The sequence below is a fragment of the Chelon labrosus genome (assembly GCF_963514085.1).
Source record: "Chelon labrosus genome assembly, chromosome: 12".
Lineage (NCBI taxonomy): Eukaryota > Metazoa > Chordata > Actinopteri > Mugiliformes > Mugilidae > Chelon > Chelon labrosus.
The window spans coordinates 5,304,901-5,318,209 of NC_140345.1; the positions used below are offsets into that span (position 1 = coordinate 5,304,901).

At 42.3% G+C, this 13,309-nt stretch overlaps 1 protein-coding gene across 1 annotated transcript in view; it reads left to right on the forward strand.

Moving 5' to 3' along the window:
* The window catches only part of LOC311497240 (mannosyl-oligosaccharide 1,2-alpha-mannosidase IA), a 184,369-nt gene that overhangs the window by 154,757 nt on the left and 16,303 nt on the right, over positions 1–13,309 (forward strand). Inside the window, exon 5 of the mRNA XM_084557456.1 lies at positions 11,304–11,398. Within this exon, the coding sequence (XP_084413582.1) occupies positions 11,304–11,398 (95 nt within the window). The remainder of the gene's footprint in view (positions 1–11,303; positions 11,399–13,309) is intronic.

Sequence of the window (13,309 nt, forward strand, 5' to 3'; positions counted from 1 at the left end):
CTTACAACTGATGGAGAGTGTCTCGCTCAAGAACACTTTAGAATGCTTAACCTCAGGCTCTGTAACTGACTGAAAGTCTTGAGTTCCCGGCACACAGTAAACCGCTTTGTTGACAAGGCAGCCCTGTTTTTTCCTGTAAAGAGTGCATTTTAATTCACTAAAAGACTGACACAATCGGTGTACTGATATACAACGTTGTCAGTCTAAAGAATGTGTGTGCTTGCAGACACGTCTTCTATCTTCTCTCCTGTGGTGGAAACGAGTTGCATAAACCACTGTTCAGAGCTAAAGGTACAAAATGTAATGTGGGAAGTCAAATGTCATGAAACTCTCCTCACTGCACAGAAAATAGGACTGCAGCACATTTAGTAGAGAAGGTCTCAAAAGTCTCTCCATCCTTGTTTTTAACTGAGTTTGTGTTAACTGACAAAGCACCAGTTTCCCCCATTATATTCAAGGTCCACTTGTCTGATATTGAAGCAGATCTTGACCTTTGCGTGGCCCCATTCTTCACTTCTCAGATCAATGCTGTCTGCCACATTTTCTCCTTCTGTGCAAGAGAGAAAATGCTGAGCTTAATTTAGGTGTGTCAAAAAAACAAAACAGTCAAACTACCATCTCTGTATTTCCACATGACCGCTATCACACCTTGGATATGAGATCTCAGATTAAAGCGTGGTTTATACTCCTGCCACCAGTCTACGCGGAGCCTGCTGCATTTCTACCTGTGTGCTGATGTGTCCATATTATTTTGTGATTACGCCACTAAAACAGCTTACTCCGTACTTCACACAACAATAAAGTGCTTTATAAATAAAGACTGATTGGTTGATTGATTGAAGGAACTGAGTGGCTCATGTTGGAGTTGGAGATAATAAATGTGGATCAGCAATTAACTTTCACTGAAATCACTGCAGCCCAACATAGAGAAGGCATCTGAGTAGATGGTGTGTATGAGCCAGAACAAAGGAGAACTTCCTGTTCTTGTCCTGGGGAAGTGCATGTCAGGTTACGTCTTAAGGTCCAGACCTACGCCGCACGTACGCCGTCAACACAACGCAGGACTATTAATTACACTTTTGCAGGGCGTGAGTCAGATAAAACATTTATTGACAAAGGTATAGTATAACTGCATATATTACCATCTAAAATAGTTTTCACTAACGTTATAAACCTTCACCAGATCCACACTTTTAATAAAGAAGAAACCAGTTTGGCTTTGTTTGCTCTGGCTTTTAAAATATATGGCATTACAGCTTTTTGATGAAATGTCTGTTATTATAAAAAGTGAGTTACCGCCTTTGCTCTCACCCCTTTTGAAGAACTTGTGAAATTGAGTTTCTGGAGTGTCTTACACATTTCAATTTTCGTGGAAAACCAGTTAAATTTTGAGGGTCTGAATTGCAGTTATCTACACCACACAGCCTGTGCACTGTGTTAAGCTGAATTGCCTTTTCTTTTCTCACTATATGGAGGCTTACTGATTATGTCGGCTTTTATTTTTTTTAAGGAGGATCGATTACATAGACTTTACATGGAGCAACTTTTGTCCAAAGACATACGCAGACATTACATGAGCTTCACTAGCTGGTGTTCACGTGAGAACGTCCCTTGCTTCCTCTTTATTGTTGGACTCTGAAAACACAATAACTTCCTGCATGAAGGATTTATGGTGTGAGCGTTAATCTCTGAAAGAATTTTATATGGTGCCTTAATTTACAGTGGAGATAAACGCTCAAACACTCAGGCAAACATCTGTCTCTCTCTGGCTTCCAAACAAACACACTCACACTCGCTCCCCCACATGCATGGCATCACAGTGGCCATATCCTTCACTGAGTCCCGTCTTTGATGAGGCAGCCGACGCTTTGAAGCCTGGCTCTGCCACGAGGAGCTTTTAAAGCCCCTGCCTCTCTTTCTCTTCCCCTTTCACTCCGCAAACAACCGGCTCATATTGCCAACTGAACCGCACATCCTCGCAAGGCCACGCTGATAACCCAAATCTGATCTTTCTCATCTTGCCGTTGCCTCTTCTCATCCCAGTCAAAGATTCAGACACGAACTTCCCTGACTCCCGCTCCCTTGCTGGCTCTCTTACTGAGGCTGTGACTGCTTTATCTTTTACACTTTATCCTCACCGCCATCGACGCATTGTGTTCTCCCAATCTCATCACCACTCTCATGAAATCCGCTGGTGCTTTTCTTTAAAGATTATCTCTTTGGAGAATAAGCAACAGGTATTAGCAGAATGTTTATTGTTCAACATTAAGGGTAAAAAAAACTTTTTTTACTTTTTTGCAGTTTCAAACAAGATACCAATAAGATGGTAGAGTAATCCTGACGTCTTTGATTACTCTACCCAATACACCGATCAGCCACAACATTAAAACCACTGATGGAAATAACATGGACTATCTTGTGACAATTCAACATTCTGCTGGGAAACTTTTGGACCTGGCATTCATTCATGTGGATGTGACATATAACACCCCCTCCCCATAGCAATGACCCTCCTTGATGGCAGCAGCCATCCCCAGCAGGATGCAGCCTGACACAGACACACAAACGGTTTAGGAACAACTCAAAAAAACATGAAGAACAGCACAAGGTGTTGACCTTGCCTCCAAATTCACGAGATCCCAAACTGATCAAGTATCTGTGGGATGATCCACAGAGGCCCCTCCCCTCAACCCATAGGACCCAAAGGCCCCCACTAACAACATTCTGTTGCCAGACACCACAGGACACCTTCAGAAGGCCCATGTCCATTCTCTGATGAGTCACAACTGTTTTGGAGGCACAAGGGAGACCTACACTATATTAGGAAGGTGGTCATAATGTTATGTCTGGTCAGCTTATTTTCCTTTTAGTTGCACCGGAAGTTTTTTTTTATTTTTTTTTTATTGTCATACTAGCTCAAAACATTGTGCAGACTTTTATTGCTCCCAGAGAATTAACTGTAATAACTTTGAGCTACTGACCCACTCCTCAAGTCATCTCCCTCAGATCTACTTTGCGTTTAGTTCTAAATACATACAGAAATGTCCAGAGCTATGCTTGTATGCTGAGTTAAGATGGTAAACACAGTAATCATAAATGCCAAACATCATTAGCATGCGTAAGCACATCAGAGTTGCCTTAAACAGATCTATCAAAGAATCCTCTACATTTTTACCACAAATCTGAAATAAATTAAATAATAGAAAAAATTGAATTGCCCTTTTCATTGCCCCTTTTTATCCACTTTGTCCATGGCTTGCTCACCAGCACCCCTCTCAGGATACACATTCTTTTTTAGTACAGTACTAGTACAACACTTTGGTACTGAGTAGTATAATGAGCATCACAGCCGTTGCAATGAATTTGCCAGGGCTTTAACATTTTGCATTGTGTCGCTGATTGCAAGTTGCTGACAGGTTATAAAAAACAATGTGTGAAAACTTTAATCCTTCACCCACACAGTCTTGCAGTGTCTCAGCCATTTGCATGGAACTGGCAGATAGTCTCAGAGATTCTTCCTCTCTTACACTTTAACAAGATCTCTCAGATTTCTTGCAGCTTCTCTGGGAGTATTGTCTGTCGATGCCCACACAGGACGGTACCTGTTAGCTCTTCTGTCTGGCTGAGTGGGCAAGAAGGTGCCTGTTGTCCTCCTACACTAGACCTGCGAGACTCTGTCATTGTCCTAATGAGAAGTGGACCTGACATTCTCGGCAAACGCTGCTCCTCTCTGCTTCCCATAAGCCGCCACCTCTTCCTGTGTTTCTTTTATGGCAGAAAGGTTGTGGCACTGAGCAAATCGTAGGTCGAATTATTGATGGGTCACTGGGTCTGTCTGGTCCGTTGCTACGGGGAGGTCTGATCATGTATGACATCCTTCAATGAGTAAACAGGTAACCGAGTGTTGCTGTGTGACAGGACAAGCTCTTTTATTTTTCCTGTGTGTCACATTGGGGGGTAGATGATGAGGTCCAGTGTGCCAACATTATTGTCTCTCAAGGTGCAAAGACAATGACTCACAGTGATTTGCTGTGACGGGTAGCTCAGAGATATCTCCGCATATCTAACATGCTGAGTCCCCCATTTTTCCTTCTTATCAGGGGAACACGGGTGGGGTTAAGTCCTCCCTCTGGATTTCCTCCTTTTTCATTTCATGCTGACATGGTGTTGCAATAAAGCTACACAACAATCAGCTTCACATGACAAACGGCATCATCTGAGTTCCCGAAGAAAAACTGAAGCATACATACACTGCCACTCGGTGGCTGCACTGTAACATGGAAAGATTATATCAAACCGGTTATGTTTACAAGAGTCAACCGCATCTTCTTTTACTGTTGTAGTAATTAAAGAAAGGCAATGATAATTGCATCACTGAACTGGGAGAAATAACTGCAATTGTGGCAGCTGTATTAAACAGTGGCAGCACTCTGCAAACTGAACTGATTTGTATAAGCCTGGTTTAATGGGTCAAAGGGAGGGGCAGAAAGTCTGTGTGCGGCTCATGTACTTGAGAAAAGAATGTTTAAGCTGATGAACATTGCACAACAATATGGCTGTAATGTGAACTCATTTAGAGCTGCTCCGATTCAGCGGGGGCTTGATTGAGCAGACGCCACTTGCTTGTTTTCCAGTTTGGGCTTTGGTGGGCGCATCCACTGCTGCGTTCGTTTTCTGAGAAGTCCTCATGTCTAATTTATTGGATCCATCTTAGCATGTTCGCTTTCTTGCTCGCAGGCGATGGTATGCTGCATAAATTATGCAGAGTACCTTTCCTTTCCGACATCAGGGCTGAGCAGCTGAAAGACATCGATGTCACGCTGCCAACTTTGCCAACTGAGATGTTGAAACATGAGTTTCAGGTATAAAAATGCATGAATCTTGCAGAAAAAAATGTCTGGCATGGACAGTATAGGTTTATACAATTTGACCTCCTTTGGTAATACTAAAGGTTTGCAGAAAGCCAACAGAGCTTCTTTCTTGCTTATGTTAACCTTGAATATTTAATATGGATGTTACATTCCACTAACGCTGCTCAGTATAGCCAGCATCTGTAGCTCAGTCTTCAAAGCAGTGGTACAGCTTGCTCAAGGGCAGCCATGTTGATGTAGTGAGATTTCGACCTGTGCAACCATGGTTGAGTGAAGGTGCTGTGACTTCCTCTGCTTCTTAGTCAGCTCACACCAGCAGCTTGTGAAATGGAGAACGAAATCAATGTGCAACAAAGGGTCTCCTCCTGTCAGTCCTGTCAGATCCAGCTGAAAGGGTACCTATATTGGGGATGATGATTGAAGCTGAGACTTGTAATATTCCTTTCAATCAGCGATGACTGCAGCTAGTGTCTCAGATACCTGTACAGTATCCGTTTCAGTTCAAATATTCCTGTGTTCGCTCATCGGCCCCACGAAGATACAGGGATGAGGAAAGGCTCCTAATAATGATCCACGCTGCAGGCAGATAAACCAAACAAACCAGGTGCAGCTGCTGCTTGTAAGGGATCAACTTTTTGTTGCAGTCACCTTGTGCTGAGCAAATGAGCGTCTTATTATGGCCTCAGCAGAATTAAACTTCGGATCATTGTCTGCCAGCAGCAGTGCTTAAACCATGTTTTTGATGCGTTCCTGGCTGCGTGCAGAGATTTTTAACTCCGATCGCAGACATAACAGTAATGACACTCTCTATCACACGCGCACCACAAAGAGAGCCTCACGGGTGTAAGATGTTACAGAATAATTTCTATTCAGTTGCTTAAAATTGAGCTCTGTATTTGTTTATCTGCATTCTTACTTGATCTACAAGTTTATGGTGAAGCTGTTTTTCATCATATAGACGTGTGAGCTGAAACTTCAGTGACTTTAGACTGCTCAGACTTGATTTCAAATGTGAATTTTCGAGGATTTGCTCTTTTTCTTTGACATGAGAGTAAAGTATATATATTTTTTTAATGTTGGTCGGCCAAAAAGTACGTTTTGAATTAAACTTTTTTCATTGCTGATTAATCTGCAATAGAAATGATTATCAGTTATGCCCTACTGTTTCTTTCCCTGTCTATTGATGTTGTCACACCAAAATTTTCTATCTTTTAATGACATTCTGATTTTAGTTCGTGGACAGGGCTGGCACATTTCGACCATGACATAGAGCTGTCCTCTGATGCTCATAACATATAGGGGAAAAAATTAGGAGAACATGTTTGTAGAGTTGTTGGTGAGGCGTGAGAGTCAAACAAGAGTCTGTGTTCCATAACAGTAATTATTCATCCGTAGTCTAAAGACAAAATTGCCTTTTTTTTTGCTCAGCCTGGCAACATGAGAAGATCCGCAAAATGTCACCCACTGAGTTTGTAGATTTGTTTCTTGTGGCGCTCAGGAACCTGAAGTGACTTTAAATGAACTCTTCTTACAGAAGCGCCCGGCTGAATTAAAATAACTGTCTGTGCCGGACTGGTATCAAGAAAACATTATGCAGCCGCTCTGCACTTGTTCTTTGGTCTCAGAACTAGAGGACAGAATCAAGGAGAGCACTGAAATCTGCCTTCAAACGGGAGATGTTTTCCACGACACCTCTGCTTACCGCCCGTTCCTCATCTTCAGCAGATCGGGTTTTCAGTTCGCTCCGTCTCCTACATCTCTGTAATGTGAGTAAAGAGGAGGTGATGGCAGATATAAAAGAAACGGGCCTTTGTTCTGGCATTCAAAGCCCACATTTTCCACTCGAAAGTGGTGAGAGTGGGGGATTCAAGCAGCCGATGCAGCTCTTTGCTGGCTTTTAAAACACATCAGCAACCAGTCACACCGTCATTCCATTGCCAAGTTATATTTCCACCATGCCCGTCACCTGTCGAATCAGACTTGAGAGTACGTTCCAAATGAGAAAGGGAAAGCAGGTGAGACAAGCTGCCTGGATAAGTTGGCTGTCAAGCCACAACATGTTAAGAGGAGACGAAAAAGACACTTATGACAAAGACATTTAGCTGAGATTCATCCTTAAGAACAACGCAGGAGGTTTCCCATCCTTTTCTTTCTCCCAACAGATGAAAAATAACAAGTGTAGCAAAAGCCTGCTATCGCCTTTATAGAGTGCCACAGAGCATCAGTGTTTTTCCACAGTCTATTTTTATCATTAAACTGATGGGTGACATGTCCCTTTATGAACGTGAACACTGTAGTACATTTGTCAGCAATTCGACATACACGCATGCGTCTTTGTGCAAATCCAAGGCATGGTGCAAATGTTAAAGCAGAGTCCACATACACAGCAATTTGTTCATCTCCTATTACTTTGTAGGAGTAGGTCTCTAACCCTCTTGTATATCTCTCACCCTGGATATTTCCAAGTGAAAGAAGCAGACCATAAAAATGTTGCTAGTGTATGGACAGAGCTGCTCACTGTTTAAAACAACAATTCTGTAAATGCGGCATCATCGCCACATCTTGCTGCATTTCATGAACATGCCACGGCCTTTCGTTTCCACACCACTGTTAGTCTCTACCTCCGTGTACGCCACCTTCATTGTCAGCTCTGGGTTGTTTTTCGTGAAGGTCTGAAGCACTGTTGTGATCATACTGTCTACTGTGCCTCAGTTACTGTGTCATGAAAATCTGACACAGTCCCATCCCAAGTGACCGGAAAACTGTGTTGCCCAGCTTTATGAAAATTTATGTACATTCTCAGTTGGAACAAGAGGGCCTTAGGCTGAGAGCCACTCACAGGGGACAGAAGCTGGACAGTACAGCAGTTTTGGATCTTCACGGCATTTGAATACGTTGAGAAAAATCTAAACGATCCCCAGCCATAACCTTTAAGTCAGATCTGCAGTATTTACCCTAAAAATGCACAAAACAATGGCAGTGCTTTACAACAGTACACTGACAGTTGGGCGTGTGGATCAGCGCATAGGGCCGTATTCTTGGGTCCCTCGTTCCCTGAGGCGAGGGCTGAGAGGTTTTACTGGTAAACAGAAGTGGCAGACCAAGAAAGTTTCTCTCCGCTGGGCTCTGATGATGTTTGCTCTGGGAGAGATGACTTGCTGCCTGATGTGTGTCTTGATCAGTTAAGAGCTGATAGAAAAGCCATTTGTGTCCGGCCTCCTATCCACCAACCAACAGAGAATTTCAACTGAAAGAGAAGAAAGCGGTCTGTCAGCTGTCACGTTCAATCGATGTTGTCCTTTCCCGAGTTCCACCGCTCTTTCCTCATTGGCCGTGCATGCAGAAAATGTTTAAAATACAAGCTGTGAACGTAAACCAGTGTTGAATTCGTTGATAGCCCCGCGTTATTGAACGGACGTGTAGTTGGTGTGAGCACGCAAAGTCCAATTACAGTGGCACCTCAGTAATGAAGCTAACATGCGGGAGGAGGTGTTCAGTGGGACGTCAGTGAAGACAGATTCGTGAACACGGCCGTTAATTTAACTTGCGTGCCGCGTACAGTAAATCACAGAGCAGATGTCAGCCAAAGGGCTGTACTGGAATTAATCAAGTCATTTATAAACAAGCTAATGAGAATAAATGAAGGGGATACGGGCAGCAGCCCCAGCTTTGTGTCTTGTCTGTTACTTAATGCAGGAGAGGGAGTTCATTTGAATGTGAGTGATTACATGAACAAAAGTACATTTCTGTAGGGAAGTTCAAAATGATGCAAGTACACCATGCAAATGAGAGCATGCATGTGTGTGTGGGCTTTGCTTGAGTTTGCTCTAGCACCACTGGTGGTAGAAAGGACCAATGAAGAGAGATGAGACCAGGCGGAGGGTCATTAGTGCTCTCTTTGATAAAATAGAGAACCAGGGGACTGGAGGGGGAGTGCAGCACACACACATCAAGGCCGAAACCGCTCTCTGCCAGAATTATCAAGTGGCCACGTAACACCACCCTGGTTTCATCTCACTGCTTTCACAGAGTAGCACAGAGGCGTAACTTTCACAAAGCTTATTCTTGTGTTATATTTAAGAAAGAAACAGCTTCTATCTTGTCCAGCAAAACAAAACAAAAAAAAGTCTGTACATATCAAATTTTGTGTCACTACAAAGACTAGAAATGAATTCATTTGTAGTTTTATCCAGTCTGCAGGAGGGCTGCGACTAACAATCACATCCACTAGTTTTTAATCAAAAGATTATTGTCCTAGTAATTTGAACCAATATTCATCAAAATTTCCCAACATAATCCCATCAAATGTCTAGTTTTGTGAAAATACAAAAACATATTCAGTTTATTGCAATGCAATCATCTTCAGTCTGTAGTCTATTTTCAAAATTGTAACTTTAAATGATGAAGTATTTGCTCAAAGGGAAGAAAATTGACAGAGGATTCAGTACCAGCTGTTTTGAAAACATCTGAGGCCTTTCTCAAAATGTAGTGAGGCTCAGTACCCAGCTTTCCACGTCAAGGTAACGAAGGATCTCAGCCTACGTGGTGCTTTGTGGCTGAAGTGCTCTCCAAGTGCACATTCTGACGAGAATACCGGGCGGCTGTGGCTCAGTAGGTAGAGCGGGTTGTCCACGAACCAGAGGGTTAGCGGTTCGATCCCCGGAATGTGCCACATGCCGAAGTGTCCTTGAGCAAGACACTGAACCCCCAGTTGCTCCCAGTGCGTGGCACTGGTGTGTGAATGTGTGTGTGTGTTTGTGTGAACGAATGGGTAGATGTGTCTATGACTGTAAAGCGCTTTGAGTACCAATAGGTAGAAAAGCGCTATATAAAAGCAAGGCCATTTACCATTTACCATTACAAGGCTTCTAGGAACACTGACATGTTCTGGAAAATGATAAATACCAGGCACTCACAGTCTGGAAATTGCAGCTGCCAATTCACTTGTCAGATTTTTTTCAAATTATTCATCCATACATGTAGCTACGGTATGTACAAAAGAATATGAAAGTCTGTTAAACGGTACTTTTGCGAAGCAGTAAAGAACATTTCTATGAGGGTTTCATGCAAAAGCGTATGGGCAGATTTTAAAAGAGCACGGCGGTTACTGGCTGTGAAGCTGTCATGTTGGTGTGGGTGTGCATAATTATACAGTATGCGTAGGCATTGTATGCATGGCTGTAGCATGTATTCCCAAAACACCTATGCTATAAATATCTTCCATGGGTTTTCAAATTGGATGAAGGCCAAAGGAGCATTGCAGGAGGATGCAAGGCAAAGATTCAGTTTGAGATGAGTGATAGGTGCATGTGTACTTCAGAAATCGTGGGAAATTAGAGTTCAGCCCAGTGACTTAAACTGCTGTCCATCATGTACTGTATAAACAGCCATACAGCAGCTTAAAAACACACACAAAAAAAGAACTTGCTTGAGATTTATAGTGTTTTTAATTTCCCCTCGAGTATAAAAGTAATGCTGTTACAGTTGCCTGCACATTTAAGGGTAATTGGAAAACTGGATTTGCTAAGTTCAGCATAATGTTTTTGGTTGATAGTAATTATAGACTAAAACAAGGAGGCTCAAGTTACAGCCTGCAGCATAATTTAGTGACTCTATGGCAGCATTAAACATCTCCAAAGACTTAGTGAATAAAGAAACGTATGAGGACAGAAGCCATTTACATTAGCCTTGTTGCAGTAGTGAACACAAACTGAAGCTTCAGAAGTCCCAGTGAAATGACTGCAGACCACAAACCAGACACTGAGGAGATTTATTGTACAATAATACCAGTCCCCATAGTGAAGGCCAGCGGTTTCTACCTATCTAGCTGCAATTTTCTCCTCATCTTCTTCAGTGTTTCTGCTGAGTCACTGCTCTCCACTCTCTCTCTCTCTGACTCCCCCCGTATACCACATCTTCTCAGTCTTGTCTCCAAGGCTTTTCTGTCATATATGAATCCCACCTTTTCCTCTTACCCCTGCTCTGCCACCTTTATATCTCCTCAGACGTCTCTCACTTTCTTTTTTTTTTTCTCCTTTTTTCAGTCATTGTTCCCACTGGCTAATGGAGATTCTATGACTGATAATCCAGCTCATAAGATGATGCATGAACTGTGCCTCAGCCTTGGCCTCTGAGAGCCTGGCCAGTGGAGGAAGTGCGGTTTTAAATGGACTATTGTAGATTACATCGTCGAGATTGCTTTTAATCCTGCCGGAGTTCTGCTGAAGCCGGCCTTATGTTTCACATAATTAGCTTTTGAGGGGAAATGTGTGCTGGGCTTTTGATCCTCAGTCTGCCACAGTGGTTTGCTTAAGCTTGGAGATGAGAGGCAAATTTATAATTATTTGTGTCTGAGAAGCTGCAATAAAGCACATATGTCGAATGCTTATTGTCTGTTTACCAAGCCGCTTTCCTTTTTTTTCCCCTCCTCAGTTGTTCAAGAATAAAGTACTAGAGCTGGGAGAGAAGCTGCTGCCTGCATTCAACACACCAACAGGAATCCCCAGAGGAGTCATCAACTTGGGGAGGTGAGTCTCAGCAGCCGTCTCCGCCTCCAACTGTCTTCCGTCGCTGAAAATCAGAGATGTCAGACTGTGTAGCATTAGTCAGTGCGAGTTCAGGAACATCCAGAGGTACGTTAAAAACTTAAAAAGAGCCAGGTTTGATGTGAAATCTGTCAAAAAGTCAAATAAATGCTAATATTAAAGCAAATATTTAACCCTCTTCTGTTTCATTAAGTGCACATAAAAATCTGTCTTTATGTTTTCATTAAAGGCCAGGAAGAAGGATTTTTGCTTCACGTGAATGTTAGCAGTACCAACATTTTTTGAACAAGAAGTCAATTAAGAAAAGAAAATAGTCTCAACAAGCAGCACCCCCAGTCTCCATTTATTGACAATGGATCGTCGGCAGGCTGAGCTTTATAATGCAGACCAACGATGACATTTGGATAAGAATTAATCTGTGCTCATAAACACTTCGGAGGATCATATGAATACTATTTGCATGTCTTTAAACGAGCAGTGTTGTTTTTAATCTGTTCCAAACCATTGCCTTGCTAATCTAAAAATCTTTATTGAGACGATCTTGTTAATGTCACGGTCACGCAAGGCTTCTTGGAGCTGTTTTCATTCTCAGAGCAATCCAACCATGGATCTTTACGTCTTTGCGTGTTTGGCTTGGATTTTGACCCTTTTTTAAGCAGCGGCTGGGATAATAAATGTGACGATTTAACAATTTTATAATGAGAAATCAGAGCTGAAAAGCTTACAAGAAAAAAATAAATCCTGACAAAGTGATGAATGCTGATAACAGACCTGTGTCGGTGACCCTAACGGGCAAATTATCATCGCTAGGCTACATTCACGCCGTGTGAGAAACGTTCGGCTGTTTTGTCTTGCCAGCACAAAGTACGATTCATGAGCAGCAAAGTGAAAAGGGTACATTATGATGTCTCCGGTGAGGATTGTTCGATTATTGAAGTTTCTGGCCAAATGTTAGCTTTCCAGCTCTTCTCATATCTGTTTTTAAGATTTTGCTCAACCTTCATCATTCTGTCCTTTTCCTCTCATTTCCTAATCTTATCTTTTTATAAGATACTTCCTGGCACCTCTGTCATCCACCTGCTCCCAATTAACCCACCAGCCAAGGACAGCTGCTGGCAGATTTAATTACCTTATTCTACAGTCAGTTCCTGCTTCATCACCAACATGTGCTGGTGTACAGATGGGCAGCAGGAACCATACTGTAACACACAAAATTAAACCAAGACATGGACACACACATCCCAAACTGTAAGGGAACATAAACAGACAGTCAAGGAGGAGTTCTTTATGGTATGTTTAATAGCGTATATTTTTTCTGATATGTTTAAGACCCAAATAAGGAATTAATTAAGAAAATAATTAACTGATTGCTTAATAATGAAACCTATTGTTAGATTGTTCATATCACAGTTTTTTGTTTGTTTTGTTGGGCACATTTCTGCACCACAGTACCAATTTTTGCATTTTCCTCAAACAAATGACCTTTTTCATCTTTTTTATTATTATTATTATTTTTGTGCACCTGCTTATATTTCTGACAGCTGTGGAAAACATGTTTTTATTAAAGGATGTGAAAAGATTAAAGAATTCGGGCCAGTGAGGAGGCAGCAGACTATCCCTCCATCCTCTCCACTCTGCAAACAAACGCACCGTCCGCTGCCCTGCACCTCCGCTTAGATCTTTAGTCAAGGAGGAATCACGTATGAGTCTAGTCAGAGCCTCTAATGATGTAGCCCAAAAAAAAAAAAAAAAAGCTTTAATGGCCGCATTCATCAGAGTGGAAAACTCTTTGATACCCCTGTGCTCTCACATACCAATCACCTCCCACCCCTGTTCTCTTCATTTTTAACTGATAGCTGGTATCCTCCAACGAGTCTTAGAGCGCATGTAAGA